The sequence below is a fragment of the Pelodiscus sinensis genome, chromosome 5 (genome assembly GCF_052426305.1).
Source record: "Pelodiscus sinensis isolate ZL-2025 chromosome 5, ASM5242630v1, whole genome shotgun sequence".
Classification (NCBI taxonomy): Eukaryota; Metazoa; Chordata; order Testudines; family Trionychidae; genus Pelodiscus; species Pelodiscus sinensis.
The window spans coordinates 126,848,001-126,865,602 of record NC_143056.1 but is presented as its reverse complement, the minus strand read 5'-3'; the positions used below and the strand labels follow the sequence as shown (position 1 = coordinate 126,865,602).

At 57.0% G+C, this 17,602-nt stretch overlaps 1 protein-coding gene across 5 annotated transcripts in view; it reads right to left on the bottom strand.

The window, feature by feature from the left end:
• The window catches only part of MYRF (myelin regulatory factor), a 103,491-nt gene that overhangs the window by 22,709 nt on the left and 63,180 nt on the right, over positions 1-17,602 (bottom strand). For 4 of the 5 annotated variants that reach the window (XM_075928474.2, XM_089778751.1, XM_075928475.2 and 1 more), the window contains 6 exons: positions 5,164-5,359; positions 4,581-4,657; positions 4,031-4,141; positions 3,297-3,387; positions 2,544-2,609; positions 904-1,104 (listed from right to left, as the gene is read on the bottom strand). In XM_075928474.2, the coding sequence (XP_075784589.2) occupies positions 904-1,104; positions 2,544-2,609; positions 3,297-3,387; positions 4,031-4,141; positions 4,581-4,657; positions 5,164-5,359 (742 nt within the window). The remainder of the gene's footprint in view (positions 1-903; positions 1,105-2,543; positions 2,610-3,296; positions 3,388-4,030; positions 4,142-4,580; positions 4,658-5,163; positions 5,360-17,602) is intronic. The other variant, XM_089778750.1, reaches the window with a different exon arrangement.

The window sequence follows — 17,602 nt, the reverse complement described above, 5'->3', positions numbered from 1 at the left end:
GACTCAAGAAAAGGGAGAGCGCCCCCATCACACCCCTACACACCCCACAAGAAGGGGCAAAGACAGCTCTTAGGTCATGTCTACACTGCAGAATTTTTGCGCAAAAACCCATGGAGCGTCCATACCTCAAGCGCGTTTTTGTGCACGAGTATTTACAGTAGAACGGCAGAACAGAGGACTTTTTGTGGTGTAGGTACACCTCCTTCTACAAGGAATAACTCCTTTTTGCACAAGAGTTCTTGCACAAAAAGGCATGTGTGGACGCTCAACAGGAGTTTCTTGCGCAAAAAGAGCCTATCGGAAAAAGCACAGGTGTTCTGATGGCCATTCAATGGCCAGCAGAGCTTTCTTGCGCAAGAGTGTCCATGCAGTGTGGACGCTCTCTTGCGCAAAAGCACATTGCTTTTGTGATGCACTTTTCAGGTGTGGATGCACTTTTGCAAAAGATCTCTTCCGCAAAAAGCTTCTTGCGCAAAAACCCTGCAGTGTAGACAAAGCCTCAGAGATTTGAAGACCGCACTGCACCTAGTAACATTTGATCTTTCTGAAAGGGATTATCCACATCAGGTAAATTAACAACCCACCAGAGTCTCCCCCCAAGCTCTGACTGGCTCTCAGAGGAGGTTGGATAAAGTCTGGCTTGACGTCTTTGGTGATTTTCATATTTGTGATTCTGCATCTTCTGCTTCCAGCTACAAGAAAAGCTGAAATTCCATGAAACAGGCCATGCCTGGGAGAAAAGCTGTCCTGGCCTCACGGGATTTCTGGCCTGTGGGGCTTTCCAGCTCAGCTGTTAATATGGAATATGTTCACTTGAACACGTGAACTTTTCGGGGCCTCTCCAGAGCTGTCACCCTTCTCAGACTGGTTTCCTATGCCCTGCCAGACTCCCTCAGCTCTCACCTCCTGGATGTCGTCTTTCGCCCGGATGTCTGACGGGTGCATCAACGATCCCATGACCTTCACGTTGCCGTGGACCACCAGGGCTTCATCAGGGCGGTCTGTGTTGATGCCCACTCGGCCATGGTGGAAGACGGTGTCGGGGAGCTGCGCCCGCTGCCAGAGCACGTCGCTGTCACTTTCAAACTGACCCGGGTTCGAGGCCTGTGGAGAGCCAAGAGGGCAGCGACTGAAAAGCATCCAGAGCAGCAGCAGAGATGTCTCAAAGGCCAACAGAGGAGGGGCCGGAGCTGCTTCCCAGACACAGCGTGAGCACGGGTGGCTTCAAGGGAATCCTAAGCAGGATCCGCCTCCCTCCCCGACTCATCCCCCTGAAATATGCACTGCAGGGCCAAGATGCCTGCACACAGAGATGACACCCCTATGCAAGGAGACACACTGGTGCTATCATGGCTGCCTGCCACAGTTCAGGGCAGCCATGTTCTAGTCACTGGCGTGAGAGGGAAACATGGTAAATAGGCTTAAAGAGCAGCAAAGGAGCCTGAGTCCAAAACACAAGGGAGGGGGGCTGGCCCCGTTCCAAGCCCAGGGCAGGCTGGGAAGGGCAAGGAGGCCGTGGAGCCTGCAACGTCAGGGCATAAAACCCGTCAGCTCCAAGCCTCAGTGCTCAGGTCAGCTGGTGCAGGCTCATGGGGTGGTAAAGTTACAGGGTAGACATTCGGGTTTAGGCTGGCACCCGGGCTCTGAGACCTTCTCCCATCATGGGGTCTTGGAGCATGAGCCCGAACGTCTGCACCGTGTTTTGGTAGCCCCGCCACCCAGGCCGGGCTGTGTATTGCAACGCAGACACCTGAAGAGGCCCTGCCTGGACTCTGAGGGAAAAGCTCCAGTGCAGGTACCCAAGTTGTCACCAGGCGGTGCCGGCGCAGCTTGAAAGCCAGCAGGACCAGCTCCACAGGAGGACGGTAGGGGAGCAACCCTGAATGCCCTCTCTCCCCCGCCCAGGGCGCACTGGGGCCGTGACGCAGAGCTCGGCAGCGGGATGAAGCAGCGCAGCGAAATCAGACAGAGGAGCGGGAGAGGGGTTCTGCGTGGGCCGAGGCAGGGGGAGGAGTTGGCACCCAGAGCCTGTGGCAACAAAGCCCTGCCTACACTTCGTGAGGAGACAGCCCTGCGGCGGGGTCTTCTCTACCCTCCAACCCCATCTCTGACCGAGGTACGCTCAGCAGGCACCAGCCGATAGAAGCAGCATCTGCGGCCGCACCTTTCCTCTCCCGTTTCCCGAGCCTTTTGCTCCCCGAGCACTAGGAACTGTGCTGACACTCTCCCTGCCCCCAAAGGAGGCCCACACAGACTCGCCGCCCCACAGGCCAGTGCCCCATAGCAGGGGGCTGCCAGAAAGAGGCCATGCCAACTCTCCCTCCCCGGAGCAAAGGTCACTCTGTCTCCAGCAAGGCGAGTCTGAGGGGGGTGTCTCTGTCTCATGGAGCTGCTGGTCTGTATCTTATCTCCGCACTGGCTACACCAGGGCTGCAGCGATGCCCAGTGCAGGGGGCTGAGTCTGTGTGGTCCAGGCGGTCTGCTTTTCCCTCAGCTCTGTGGTGGAGCCCCCCGGAGACTGCACAGACTCATCACGTACTTACTTGTCTGCAGACTCCGGGGTCCCCGTCCGCCCTCTGTTTGTGTTTTACCCCCGAACTGGCCCTTTGCTAGAGGAAACGGACAAAGCACTTAAAAGGCGGCAGGGCGGAGACAGCCAAGCACAAAGTCACAGCCCGACTCTCGACGCTTCCTGCTCCTGAGCCGCCGTGTGGGGCCAGAGCCAGCCCCTGCCCCAGAGCTGCGTTCCTCAGCCCCCTACACTCCTGTTCCCCATGGGGGACCAGAGCTCTACTAGCTAAACGCTGGGAGAACCTGTCAGGGGAATCCAGTCTCCTTCCTGCCTGGCCTTGCCGCCAGCTTTCTGCACTTCTGCCCACGGCCTGTCTCCCTCGGGCCCCTGGAAAATTCAGCCAGGGCACCCAGTGAAGATCTGCAGGCCTCATTGGTCCCTTGCTCCCTGCTGCTCCTACCCAGACGACACGTCCCCAGCCTTGCACTCCCCTCCTGGGGAACGTGCAGCCTTCTCTGTGTCTCTGTGCTGGGTTCCTGCAGCAACGCCCGGGCTGCCTTCTTCATGACGGGTGGGTGGGGCGGGAAGCGGCATCCCAGAAAGCCAGGCAGAGAACAGGGGGGAAGGGCAGCAGGAGTCTTGAAGAGCCAGGCAGAGGGTTGGTGGGGGGGACTGAAAAGCCAGGAGAAGGGGGCAAAGAGCCCCAAACAGTCAAGCAAAGGGCAGTGGGGGCCCCTAAGAGCTGGAGGGAAGATAGGCAAATGTGTGTGGGGGGGGGACTTACTCTGACAATGATGCGCTCGGAGATGTGGGCAGCCAGGGTGTAAGTCTGGTTCTGGGCATGGGCCTGCAGGGCCACGACAAGCATGAAGTACCTGCAAAGGACAGTCACTCACAAGGGGCATCTGCAGCAGGAGAGGTGCGCACCTGGGGGTGGGGGGTTTGGCAGATTTTGCCTCCCCTCCCCCCAGACGGGGAGTCCCCACACCACAGCAGGCACAGCTGATTCCTAACTCCCCCCCCAGACAGGGGGACACCCCTCTCACGGGCGCTGTCTGATCCAGCCAGCACGCGGGTCTCTCGACATCTGCTGCCCCCAGGGTGCTGTAGCCGTGTCTGCACAGACTCCACCCCGGAGGGGACAGCCCAGGCTGGGGTCCTGTCGGGGCTCACAAGCTCAGCGGGGCTGGGCTCAGCTCGCTACTGGGCGCCGAGGTGGCAAAAGAAACCCAGCTAATCCCGGCGACTGGGGTGTGCTCTTCCCTCGGTGTCGGTACCGAGACACCTCAGCACGGTGCCAGGGCACTGCTGGAGCCCAGGGGCAGCCTTCAGGCAGGCTCCAAAGCCACGGCCGCTGGCAAACGCTTCAGCCAGGCCTGCTCCAACCCCCCTTCTGTTCTGCCCATCGAGGCAGGGGTGTTTCCCTCTGGCAGGGCAGCTCCCCAGCAGCCTGCTCCCCCGATCGGCCTCAGCAAGCCCCACGCACGCAGCCCCAGTGGGACCCGCGCCGCTCCGTACCTCTGGTCAGGGTTGGGCTTGCCCTTCTTCCTCATGTTATTGGCCGTGGTCTCGCTGAAGTGCAGCCGTCCCACCGTGACCTTGGTGACCTGCTCCGGAGGCAGGTTGACCCTGGAGGGGGAAGCAGAGGGGCACCTCAGGACACGGCTGGAAAGGAGGCCGCAGGGAGAACGGCCGTTTCCCCTCGGGGGTGGGGGGAGGGGCTAGAGCAGCCCCCCCAGCAGGACTCATCTAGGGAACTGCCTCCTATTCCTCGCTGCAAGGGGGGCTGCCAAGAACGCCTCAGATCAGGCTCCATGAGCAACGGGGACCCACCACGGGGTCAGTGAGCTCTGGGCACGGAGGGCAGGGGAGTCATTGGTTTGGGAAGAAGACAGAGACCGCATGCTTTAAATACACGACCATTTGGAGCCCTGCATGCCAGCACCCCATGGGGCCCCCTCTCTGCCCTCCATCCTCGGGGGGGGCCTCATCTCAGGGTCCCTCAATCTCCCCCCCCTTTGGTGGCTCTCCTGTGACAGGGTCCCCCCCTTCCCGGGCCAGTACTCACGTGACAGGGTTGAAGGGCCGTTTGCTGCGATCGGACTGCGACTGCTCTATGTTGATGGATTGGTTCAAGGCCTCCAGCTGAAGGGAGAGATCCCGGCACATTGCAGAGAGTGAGAAAGTGCGGCTTGCCCCTCTCAGCCCCTTTCCCTGAGCGAGGGGCGCTCCATCCAACCACCTACCCAAAGTATATCGATGGTGCCCATCACCCTGGCCTCTGGGCACCTATAACTATCCCTCCCCCCAGAGAATTTCCCTCCCTGGTTTACTTTGTCCACTCGCCATTGCCAGCACCTCCCCTCCTGTTCTCCGGCCGCAAGAGTTTTCTCTGCACCAGCAGGGCCAGCTGGCCTCATCCCTGCTCCTTACACATGGATTCCAGCATGCAGGCAACACAGACACCTCCCCTGCCAGCCTGCCCAGGGCAGCCGGGCTCAGACCCTTCCTTTAGGCAGCGTCCTGGTCATGCAACACTTGTGACTCTCACACGCATTGGTGCCACTCGCTGACCTAGGCACGCTCACCCACAAACAGCATGCAGCGGGAAAAGGCTCGTCAAGGCCTCCCCCTCCCTGTCCCGGACTTGCCTTCACGCCATGCAGCTTCAGGTAGAAGCAGTCCAGCGGCTTCAGGCCCTCGGGGGTCTTCACGTACTTGGGATCGCCGATCATGCCAATGTAGACCGTGACCTGGAAATGATTCTTCTTCTGGCACACAAAGGCGTCGTCGCCCACCGAGAAGTTGAACCCTTTGTCCGCGTCCACCCGGTACGTGGGCAGGGGGCTGAGCACCGAGGGAGGGAGAAAAGGCAGCAGGCGTTAGACCGAAGGGCATACAACCTATCGATATCTCCAGCAGGGTCTGGTCATTTATTGGGGGGGGGGGGGGCCGGAGGCAGCATAAACCACAGCACTTCTCATTAATGATCACACAGGCCAGCTCTCCTCCTGCTTATGAACAAAGAGCACCCCCCACCCCTCCCGTGGCAGCTCCGGGAATTGCTAGTGTGGGAAAGTAACAATGGGGAAGTCTTGCATGTGTTTTCAGGTGTCCTTCACTGAAGCGCAGTAGCTGGGAACGGGCCCGCCTCTGTGCGGATCACCGGCAGGCGCTCTGCTTCGTGGGCGAGCAGTGACGCAAAGACCCTCTTGGCCCACTTCTGGTTCCCAATGTCATGTAGCCCAGGACCCCAGTGTGCTTAAGAAGACCGTGCCCTGGCGAGTTCTTCAAACACTGCGCCCAGCTGCTCTGCGCAGCCCGTTAGAGCATCAGAGGATCCCACATCCCACGGAAGCTGCAAGGGGGATTTCTGGCTGGCGGGACTTTTCCAGATTGAAAGGGAACGATGTTCTGGGACTGGCGAGTCGCTCCAGACGCCAGGGTCGCGCCCAGCTTTTATACAAGGTGCCAGAGACTCTTGTGTGACAGCCAGGCATCCTGGCCCATCACAACCCCCCCCCCTCGCGCCACATGACTGGTGAGACGTGGTGGAGGTACCTTGCTGGTTGCTATGCTGGGCAGTGGGTTGTGGGTGACCTCCACTGGCTGCTGGCTGCAGCACGGCCCAGCAGGGAAGGGGATGAGTCATTATGCAAGGGGGCTTCGAACCTGTCTGACCAGTTATCTCCCAGGGAGCGGAACAATGGGAAGAAGGGGAGTGGAGCCCTGGCTGGGGGCAGGGCTGGAGGTGAGTTAGTTAGGTTTCTGGCTGGTATCATGAAGGAAGCAGCCTAGGCAACAGGCTGGGATTTAGGGGCCCCCCATCTCAAGGGGGGCTGAGGCATCCTAGGCCTGCCCTGGAACCAGATTACATCTGTGCTGTGCTGTATCCTGGAGAAGCAATAAACTCCCTCTATTGTACTGGCTGTGGAGTCTGTCTGTGTCACTACGGGGGTGCAGGAGGCGGGGGACCCCGACGCGCCACCACAACTGGCGCACTGATTTCAGAGATTCAGAGGGAAAAGAGCTCTACATTGAGCTGCCCCTGCCTTGTCCTTGGAGGTCTCCCATCCACTCACCCGCCAGGTCCAGCCCCGCTTAATGTCTGGGATCTGAGTTCTGCTTCTTGGGATATGGGCAGGTGCTGGGGAATCGGGCTGATCTAGGAAGTCTCCCAGGTTTGGGGGGGGGGGGGGCACTGGACATTCTCTGGGGATCTCTCTCCTCAACATGATCTTTCAGAGAGATTCCTGAGATCCCTCATCAGGTTCTGTTCCCCAAGTGACCCATCCTGCCCTGGCCGCCAGGCTGTGCCTGCCACGCACAGCCGGATTCCTGGGCAAATCAGAACCACCTGCTGCCACGTCCAGCTCCCACTAGGGCACGTCCCAGCGGGGAGGGGAAACTTGGGCTACAGAGAAGAAACATGCACCAGCTGGGGAGGTTTAATCTGTATCTCCTTAATGGGCCGGTTACCACGGGAACAGCGAAAATATGTGGCCTTCGCACCAAGTCCCCCTTTCTCCCACCTCCCAAGATCCCTGGCCTACACTCTGGGCTAGGGCCCCTATGGGGGGGAGGGGGGGGGGAAGGCACGGCCTGCCTGGCACAGTTGGGAAAGGGAACATCCTCACATCAGTCACTTGATCAGTGTCAACTGGGAGACCAAATTCCCCCCCCCCCTTCCCCTCTCCCGCCGCCTCGATTTTCAAATCACAGGGAACGTTGTTGTGTTTTTTTATTTTTGAAAATCTGCATCCGATAGCGGGGGTCAGGGCGTATCCTTCCACCAGAGCAGCCACCATACCGCCTTCCCTCCTTCCTGGTCGTCATTTTTAGGAAAAAGAAACCATGAACGCCAGAGCACCGAAGGCTCCGCGCGGCGGCGAACAGTGACAGGGAGGAATGAAAGACCACTGACAAAGATTCACGGCTCCATCAGACAAGGAGACCAGACAGACGTTGTAGGCAGGAGTAAACGCTGGGAGAATCACTCTTTTTTATACAGGCAGCTTCCCTCAGGCCTAGTCAATTCAGTGCTGTACAATTGCCAGCCTGACCTAAAATAGCCCCTTTCCTGCGGTCAAAAGGCAATTCATTCCCCTGAACACCCACAAGAGACAACTAATCCAGGGCAAGCCGCTTTTGTTCCCTGGAAGATGGGGTATTTTCACGAAGAGGAACTGAACGGATGAAATGTGGTCCAAGACATTCTCCAACATGATGATCTTAAGCCTTAACACTGTAATGTGACCCGCAAAGACTACAGATCATTTCGAAAGCATGTGGCTCATGCCTGGATGACAGAAGACACGCAGGCACACACTTATTCAAAGTGTAACACAAGGGTCTTTTGCACAGGCTCTGTATGCATACGTCTACACTAGCTCGTTAGTTCGAGCTAGGTAGGGTAATGAGGGCAAGCGGAGTTGCAATGAAGCCCAGGATTTAAATATCCCGGGCTTCATTTGCATGTTCCCGGGCACCGCCATTTTTAAATCCCCCTTAGTCCGAACTCCGTGCCCGCGGCACGGAGTAGGCAGTTCGAATTAAAGATCCTAATTCGAACTACCGTTACTCCTCATTCCAGTTCGGACTAAAGGGGACTTTAAAATGGCGGTGCCTGGGAACATGCAAATGAAGCCCAGGATATTTAAATCCCGGGCTTCATTTGCAACTCCACTTGCCCTCATTAGCCTACCTAGCTCGAACTAACAAGCTAGTGTAGATGTACCCTATCATAGCACGGCATCTGTATGGGTTGCACGTCCACCCAGCTGAGAAGACTCATAGTTTTCACTTATTTTATGATGACCCCTCTTAACACTCCCATTTCACAGATAGGGAAGCGAGGTACAGAGGATGGGTGACTGACTTATGGTCACAGCGTAACAGGGTTGGGATTGGACACCGAGTGTCCCGACTCCCTGTCCTAAACTCTTGACACAGCCACAGGGTCCCACAGACCACACGGCCTTCTGAGAAGGGTCCTGCCATTGAGTGCCAAGCACGTGCAGCTTCAGGGCTCCTGGCAAGTAACCAGTGCCACCCTCAGCTCCCGATGTGCGCTCTCCGACAGACTCATCGCTGCCTCCTGAATGACGGGTAATGGCCTGTTCTCCCACCAGCCAGTCAAGACTCTCAACTGAACTCCAGCGACTCACTCTGGGGCAGAACAACCGTAAAACGAAGCGTCACCCAGCCCCACCTCATTCCAAAGTTTATCCGCCCACCAGTTCTCACTCCAGCTGCTTCTCACTGTCCCGGTTCTCCACACAAATCACGTCGCCTCAGTGGTTTACCACTGTTTGCCAGCAGAAACACCCCGGCCATGGGCTGTATTTTGTGTGTGCCCCAGTGGTGAATGGGTTAAGGTGGAATGGTATCTTCCTGGCGAGTAAAGCCGGAACAGCTCCATGAGTAACCATTTATTTCTTCCTTGGGGCCGCAGAGGGACCCCCGGCTGCCTGCGATGTGACCCAAACAAAAACCAGACGATGGAAGCGGAGAGCGCTACCTTAGCCCGAAAGAATGAGAGGAATTTCCCTCTCTCCCGCTTGCCCCTTCCTCACGGTGTTACAGCGTCATTTCTGCCTTCGCTTTCTTCCCACTAAAAGACCCCCCGCTGATCTTGCTGGCTCCTTTCTCACAGCAACGTGCCAACTGCCATCACGGATCAGACCGAGTCCTGCCCAGCCCAGCAGCCTGTCTGGGACAGTGGCAGGCGTTAGATGCTTCAGAGCAGCGGTGGGTCGCGGCTGTGTTCCTGAGGGGTCGCAGCACCATGCCAGCCGCCATTTTGTTTTCCTGTCTCAGCACCTGACAGGGCAGAGGCAGCAGACCGTCTCTCTTCTTCCTCAAGCTTTTTCATGGGGGTCCGTGTCTTGCTGCTGGGCATTCTCTTTGGTCCCTCAGAGCTCTGGTCCCTGTGCCTACCATACACAAACGCCCACAGACCCTCCCTCCCCTAACAACCACTCTCCCCCCGACACACACATCCCCGCTTCACACAGAAACACAGTTCTCCCACTCACACCCAACACTCCCACGGCATCTCCTCCAGCAAGTGCTCAGTCTCTTCCACTCATCACCCCTTCGCTCCCACCCTCAACCTCACTGCCTCAGAGTGGACAGCGCCAGCCGCAGTTGCAAGAGAGCGAGGAGGCAGGGGAGGGGCTCACAGAACCAACAGGAGCCTCCCTGCTGTGTTCTGGTTAATGTCCATTTGGGCTGATGGCAGCTCAACACACACACACAGACCCTGGAGGATCCCTCTTCCTGCCTCCCAGAACACACTGCCCAGCTGGACACAATTCCCCCGACTTCCATCCCTCAGCACGCCAACTAAGCAGAGCTTTCTGATTGACCGTGAGTGATGTTATTCCCATGGGCAACAATGCTCCGCCAACATCCAAGGCCGAAGGTGGACATTCCACGTCAGAGCTTCTGAAGTCAGAAGGACCATTCCAATCATCCAGCCCCCCTCCTGCCTCACACAGGCCGGAGAGCCTCACACTCAGCAAGCCCCACATCTAGCCTGTCATCCCTGGCTGAGGTCTGTGAGAAAGAGACAGCCGATCGTGATTTAAAAATTTCACACCATGGGGAATCCACCATCTTGCTAAAGTCTTCCAGTAGGTATTTACCCGCACTTAAAATACCCATTCTGTAACAGCAAAACCACCCCCCGAAGCCTTGTTTTTCCAGGGGTTCACTGTCTCTAGCCTCATGCCAGAGGGGTGCTGTATCCCTTAGAAACTACCTCCCACAAGTCTGAACGCCCCTCTAGCCACTCCGCTTTGGTGTCACCAACACCCAGAATCAGCCCTATGAAGCATCAGCCTACAGAATTCCAGCACCAGACATTTCTTGGGTTTTCAGTGTGTCCTCTAGAAGATGGTTCCATCCTTGCTGGATGTTTGTTGCCAATTTTGCATTGGGAGATACACAACCTTGGGAGCCAGGCCCCGCTATGGAGAGCGAGAATGAAGACTCTTCGTTAACTTGCTGATTGGCCTCGTTTCAATCAATCAAAACTCAGGCTGCTGTCAAAGCCACACTATTTCTTTTCCAGTGAGAGCGGGAAAGTCAGAGGGCAAACTCCCGGGAACAGGAGGTCTAGGGTCAACTGGCTTGTTTTAGCCAAAAGGCCTCCGCTGAGGAAAAGTAGATTAACGCCGGTTTCAGATGCTCGGGATTGGAGAAGTGGTGATTTCTCCTACTGCTGAGTGAAGGTGAAAGGTTCGGAACTGCCCAGAGCCAGTGTCCAACATGAGACTCAACAAGCTACAAAGAGAACTCAGCCACACTGAAGATTAAGAGAGGAGGAAAGGAGAAGGGGGGTAAGAGACAGTACGGAGAAAGGAGGACATAGAAAATATTTAACTGCATTTATGGCTGTTGGGGGCCAGAGGCAGAAAGGAGGTCATTACAAACCATCTGGTTCTTTCCTTTTCCATATGTGTTCCCCCATATCTGTCCTCCCTTCTCTTGCTCTGTGCCCATCCTCTACGCACAAGAGTTATGTGTCTGAGGACCCCAATCCACTCCCATTTGTCCCATGTCCATCAAACTCTTTCTGGTTTACTCCTCTCCCAGAGCACAAATCCCAGGCTAAGGGACTGGAATCTGCGCACCTGGACCTTCAGCCAACCTCCGCAGCCTGAATTAAGTCACACCGCATCCATGCCACACCGACTCCACTAACCCCACCACAGAGACCTGCTTAAACTAGGGATGCAAGACTGTAGCCGTTTAAAAGGTTAACCAATAAGCATCAGTTTATCGGTTACTGTTACAGTTACACACCAGTTCCCATCCCTGCTCCCAGGCAGCTGGCTGCTGCCCCATGCTGCTGGCTCTGTATCAGAGACCGCAGTGTGGGGTGGCAGCCAGCTCCCTGGGAGCAGGGCCGGCATAAGCTGGCTCCCGGCACGCACCGGCTCCCCGCTGCTGGCCCTGCTCCCAGGGAGCCGGCTGTGCTACGGGCTCTGCAATTCAAGCTTTTTAACAGTTACATTATTAACCATTTTTTACATCTCCCTAGCTCAGACCACGCCACCCGCCCACAGACTCGCAATACACAGAGCAACCATCAAGATCTTCGGTGATCAGTGACCAACTAGGATTTACCCAAGTCTATACTGCTGTTGGGGGCTCACTTCCAACACACCATCCAGCCAAGAGGCACACGGGGCCATCCACCTAAGACACATCACCTAGCAGTGGGGACTCTACAGCCTAGAGCCCAAGCCAAGCTCCAAGCAAGGAGCTCCAGCTGACTCCACAAGCTGGAGGCCTGGAGGACACCAACTGGCAAAATGGGAGGGGAAACTGGAGGGACACACCAGCACTGCTTCCTGGCCAGAGTATAGATGCACTAACCTCCACATGAAAGGGGTTCTGTTCAGCTCTGCCATGCCCGTCACATTGTAAATAAAGGGTGGAGAGGGAAGGCGAACAGGCCCTCTGGGATCCCTCAACTTGCCCTGTCAGAGAGATAAATTGCCCCTTTTCTCCAGAGTAAATGAACTAACTGCCTTGTGCCAGAACCTGCTCAGCTTTGTTGTTGGAAACCAGCTAACCCTTCCGAAGGTTCACTGGCTTCCATACCACAAGGTGGTGTGACAGGCCAAGATTAAATATGTAAATCTATCAACAGTAAAATACATCAGACACTGGCCCATCCCAGCCAACTCAGGGACATGGGCCCTTCAAGTTGAGAGACACATTTCTCAAGCACCTCCCCGAATTCAGGACACTGGTCTGGCCTACCCATTCCTCCCAAATCAGGGACACTTGGCTTTTTCCAATATGCTCCATTAAAATGGGAGATGCGACCTTCTCCGTTTGTCTCATGTCCATCCCCAGCCCTTTATGCTAGCCTCCCTAAACGAAAGCAAACTTGACTCCTTAAAAAGGGAGCAGTGGCCTTTTAAACAGAGCACAGTAATTGAGACGTCTAAGGATACATCCTCACTGTGATAAAAGACCAGCAGTATGGTCACTGCTGGCCCAGGTCAGCTGATTTGGGCTTGCAGAGGGCTCAGGGTGTGGGCTATAAAATTGCAGTGTAGCATTCTGACTTGGGCTGGAGCGTGTGAGGGGGGAGGGCATCAGAGCCGGTATTCCCTGTAAGCTGGGCTCTTGTGCCACTGCTCAGGAGAGATTCAAATGCTGCCTAGGACACACCCATGGCTAAGTGTTCGTTGCTACTGGTGGTGCATGTTCACACCTGCCTCGGTGCGCTTAAAAATGTTATTCCGCACATGGATGGAAAAAAATCCGCTCATGGATAGAAAAGTTATGTGAAGCATTGCTGCAAGCCCAGGCACCCACTTGCATGCAATTGTATAGCTCTGCAAGCCTGCTTCAGTGGACCTGGGCTCTGATACTTGGAGCCCCGATTTGCTTGTTGCACCGATACAATTTGCTTTAATCCTCCCATAAAAGGGCTCTGTCCCGCTGGGCAGCATCATCCAATTGACGACGATGCAGCTTTGCCTGGAGGGATCTGCAGGCTAACAGATGCCATGTTCATCTCAAAATCCACTTGAAGCCTTAGGCCCCTTTAGAGGCTGCAGAGATGTCTAGTCTCAGTTAAGGAGGTCAGTGATTAACTGGTAAGCATCACCCTTATGGGGTGCTGCTTACCAGTTACCCTGTGGCCCGGCTCAGCCAAAGCAGCTGTCTGCGGTGCGGCCCGGCCCGGCCCGAACAGCCAGCCACACACACGTTTCAGCGGTTAACTGATTAAATGTAACGTTTAGCTGGTTAACTGATTAAACGGGATTTTCCATCCCTACTCTCAGCCCAGCAGAACACCAATATCCCGTCCCGCAGCAGAGCTGGCCCTGCCTCACCGAGCTCCACCTGTCATGCAGACAAGGCAATGCCCAACTGACGTCTCCTTCCAAGAGGCACCGCAGCTCACAGGACGGGAGCAGCAGCAAAGAGAAACACCAGAAGAACCAGCCCAGAGACTACAGCCAGGGAAGCAACCGAACGGCTTCTGGCAGAGGATTCCCCCACCCCCAAGCTGCTACCTAGTTCACAAAAGCCACCAGATGCCCAGCATTGCTGGCTTCTATCTCACGCTATAAAGCAGAGTTAATTGCGCATCGGGATAAAACAGTCCTGGCTTGGAGCTGGAGCAAGCCTGATCGCACGATGGTGGCTCTAGTCAAAATCCAAGGCTTGACGCCTTTTCAAGGAAGACACGTGGGGCCAGTTCTTCCACCAGCAGGTCCCCTAAGGAAAAGCAGCCGCACTTCCCATCTTGCAGCAGATGGGGTCATCAGCTGAAATCAGTCAGGGGAAGTTCTCTTGGGAAGAGCTTTGGCAAGCGCCTGCCAAGCAGCGACGCAGGGGAAGGACCCCCACAGATTACAGCCACATCCCAACTCTCCTGCCAGCCAGGTGAGACGTCCGGATGCAACCCAGCCCATTTTCCTGTCGTGTGACGTGGCAGAGAGAGCCCATCGCTAAAGGTCTGCTGCTCCTTGGTGCCATTGCCACTGGCTACTCTGTTCAACTCTCCGACACAGAATTCAGCCTTAAAAATGCCTTAACCAAAGGGGAAGACACGCCCGTTCGTTCCAATGAGAATGTACTTGGTGGTTTGTCCTGAGCACTGTTCAGCAGATGGACTAAGTATGGGAAGGCAGATCAGACCAGAGTCTGACCACAGCCCCTTACCTCAGTTTTCTCCATGCAGGCCTCACAACCAGACCAGCAGGCATGGGCATCGGGTGAAAGCCCAGCTGGGGAAGGCAGGACTGAGCCCCGTCCCTTACACCTGAGGCCCCACCCTTGGAGCCAAGCCCCGCCCACCCCAGCCCGATCCTGCCTGGCCACGTGGAGAGCCGGGGCTATCGTGATGCTCCCAGGCACACACTCCCCAGCAGCTGGGGAAAGCCGCACTACCTCACTGTGGCCCCATTCTTCCTCCCTGGCCCCCGGGCTGCTGAGCTGGGCCTACCCTCCCCTGGGACTGTGGAAGGCCGCTCCAGCCCAGCCGCAGCCAGGTGTGTGGGCCTCCCCCACAATTAACTGGTTAACCAATTAATGGGATTTTACATCGCTAGTGCCAGCAGGCCCAAGCGTGATGGTCTTTGGGACACAGCGTGAGACCCGTCTCGTCTGCTGCCTTCCACGAGATGTGAGGTAGAGCAGGCTGATCAGTCGTTTGGTGCGTGCCCGGGGACGGCGGGGGGAGCGAGGGAAGTGTCGTCCGGCTGTGGCTTTGCCTGATAAGCTCACAGTGCCATGTTAAACACTGTCCAGAGGTCCAGAGGCCCAGCCAGCTGGATACCTTTTATCAGCTTAAAAAGAAAGGAATACAGCAAGTTCTGACTCATTCAGGACTTTGCGAGGCGCAGGGGGGAAAATCTACTGAAGAGCCTCATCTCTTCATCCCGCTGGCGGAGCCTGGGTCACCACCTGTCCCAGAAGGAACAACCGGGCTGGCTTCCTCGGAAGCAGGGGCAGAAAGCACAGAGGCCCCCAGCTTGTCAGAGAAAGCCTGAGAAAGACTGCAGCGGGGCTGGGAGCCGGCGGCAGCTCGAACCATTGAGAAGAGCAGCACCAAGCCGGAGGTGGAATCCTCATGCACATGGTGGAGGTGTGTGCCGGGAGACTCTGGGAGACTCAGCTCCCTCACCCCCCTGTCAATGTTGCATTTACCACACCTGGCGAAGTGAGGTATGGGGGTGGGGGCTGGTGAGGAATACAGCCCAGGGCTGAGAGCCTGAGGGGTTTCCAGTGGGATATGAAAAAACGCTTCCTGCGGGACTGTGTTCTCTTCCCACTCTCCCCTGCTAGACCCCCACTTCAAGGGCAAGATCTTGATCCTACAACTCGGCTCCCGGGGGCCAAGATTGGATCTGAAACCCCCCTGGCTTCTTCTGGAGAATGAAGTCCCTAGTCCAGAACCAGTCCTACACCTGCCCTAGAAGAACCATGTGGAGAACCCACCTCTCTGCTGCATTTCTCCTTGGTTTGGACCAAAGCATCTCGGCTTCCCCCCATAGCTAGCTCTGGAGCTGAAACACATGCAGCTCCTGGAGCAGGGGCGGGAAATAGTTTTTGAAGGGGGGGCACTTCAGAAATTTGTGAAGTGGCCATGGGCTGCCCTGGAAGGGGAGGGACTTGGGACGGAAGCAGCGTGGCCAGGAGACTTCTCCTGCTCCCCCTGCCCACAGACCCTGATTGGCCTGGGGAAGGGGGAGCACATGAAGTCTTTGCCCCCCCCCCCCCCCAGCACGTAGAGACTTGCCAGCTGTTTTGAACAGATGGGGATTCCCTTTAGGCACCAGGGCAGGAGAAGACTTTACGGGTTCCCCCTGCCCCCAGGCCAATCAGGGCCAGGGAGCAGGGGAGCAAGTGAAATCTTTGCCCCCCCATCCCCGCCCTGTCAGGGGCGCACAGTGGCTAGAAAGAACACAGGCTGTTTAAAGCAGCTGGCAGTTCCCGCTGGTGCTGCGCAACCCTGGCAGGGGGAAGAGACTTTGCACGCTCCCCAGGTCTCGATTGGTCTGGGGGTGAGGGAGTGGAAGGGCAGCTGAGAGCCGGATCCACCCCACGAGGCCGTCTTGCCCCCGCGTCCGAGAGCCTTCCAGAGGTACAAGTCATTGTCACACTGCTGCAGCGGGCTCCCCGCTGGGGTTTTCCAGATGGCCGGGCTGACAGAAGGCTCACGTCTGCCTCAGAAAGATCGACTCTCCCTCCACTCCGCGAGGCCTGGCAGTGGAGGCCGGCTGGGCCTGCTCCATTTCTGTGGCCCCCTCTAGCTGCCCAGGTGCCTCTGGCCCAAACAGGTGTGTCCTTCTAGAGGCAGGCAGCTCTGCACGACAGGAAGGCCCGTCTTGTCGCTGAGCCTTGCAGTCCGTGTAGATGGATCCTGTTCCCAGATCTCTGCCACAAGCTCATCCAGTGGCCTGGGGCAAGTGGTCCCGTCCTCTCTCTGTGGGTCACTTTCCCCAGCTGTACTGTCAGGCTAGAGAGGCTAAATTCTCTGAGCGCCTCAGATGGAAGGCTCCGGAGGTAGGCAGAGCGTTACGCCCCGCGAGGACTTGGAAACGGCTGGCCACAGGCCACCTACTCTGCCATGTGAGGCAGCCTCCCTAAGTCACTCCACTCCTCTGCTCCTGGGGCCTGCCGGGAGCCCTTGGCCTTTCCTCTGGACGTGGTCTTGACAAAGCCTGATCATTATCTTGCTGTAGTTGGTATCCCCCGCAACAAAGCTCCTCCCCTGCACCCCAAAATAGAGCCCAGAGCAGAGACGCGCTGTGTGGAAACTGAGGGGGAGGAAGGGGAGTTTACGGGACTCGCCGTTCCTGGAATCCAGACGGCTGCTTGCCAGTTTTCAGTCACCTTTCCGGAATGTGGGGAGGATTCGCAGCAATTTCTTCCCGAACATTCATCTTTCTTGCCCTGGGAGCTGAGCACACTTGTTCCCTTCACCCCGCCCGTCCTTCCACCTCAGCCTCCCCAGCCTTTCCCTCCACCTCACAGCATTTCTCCTCAGCCTCCGCTGCAGCCCCTACCTCTCTGCCCTCTCCCCCAGACTCCTGACCTTTCCCCTTGTCTCTCTCTGGGTAAGTCTACATGGGGAGGGGGGAGGCACAATTTCCTGCTTGGGCAGACATCCCCATGCTAGCTCTCACCCAGCTGGTGCACTCCACGTAGCAGCAGCACAGCCATGGCTCTGCAAGTGGCCAGCCACCCTGACTATGAGCCAAGGTACGTACTTAGTCAGCTCGCTCCTCCTGCACCGCTGCAGTGGCGCTTGTGCTTTCAGTGCGCTGGCTGGATCAGCGCAAGCGCGGGTAGGCCTGCCCGATTCCATCTCCCGTGCAGACTGACCCTCTGTCTTCCTCGCCCCCTGCCTGCGTCCCTTCCTTCTGTCACCACGCCCGGCTCTCTCCAAGCCTGCGGGCAGTGGGAGCCATCCGCCCACCTCCCCACACCTGCCCCCCCAGGGGCGCTCTTGGTGAGCCACATCTAATGTCTTCAGAGGAGAGTTAATGATCCATGTGAAAAGCCAGGGTGGCGGGTGAGCCAGGGGCAGAGGCCCCTCTGGTCCAA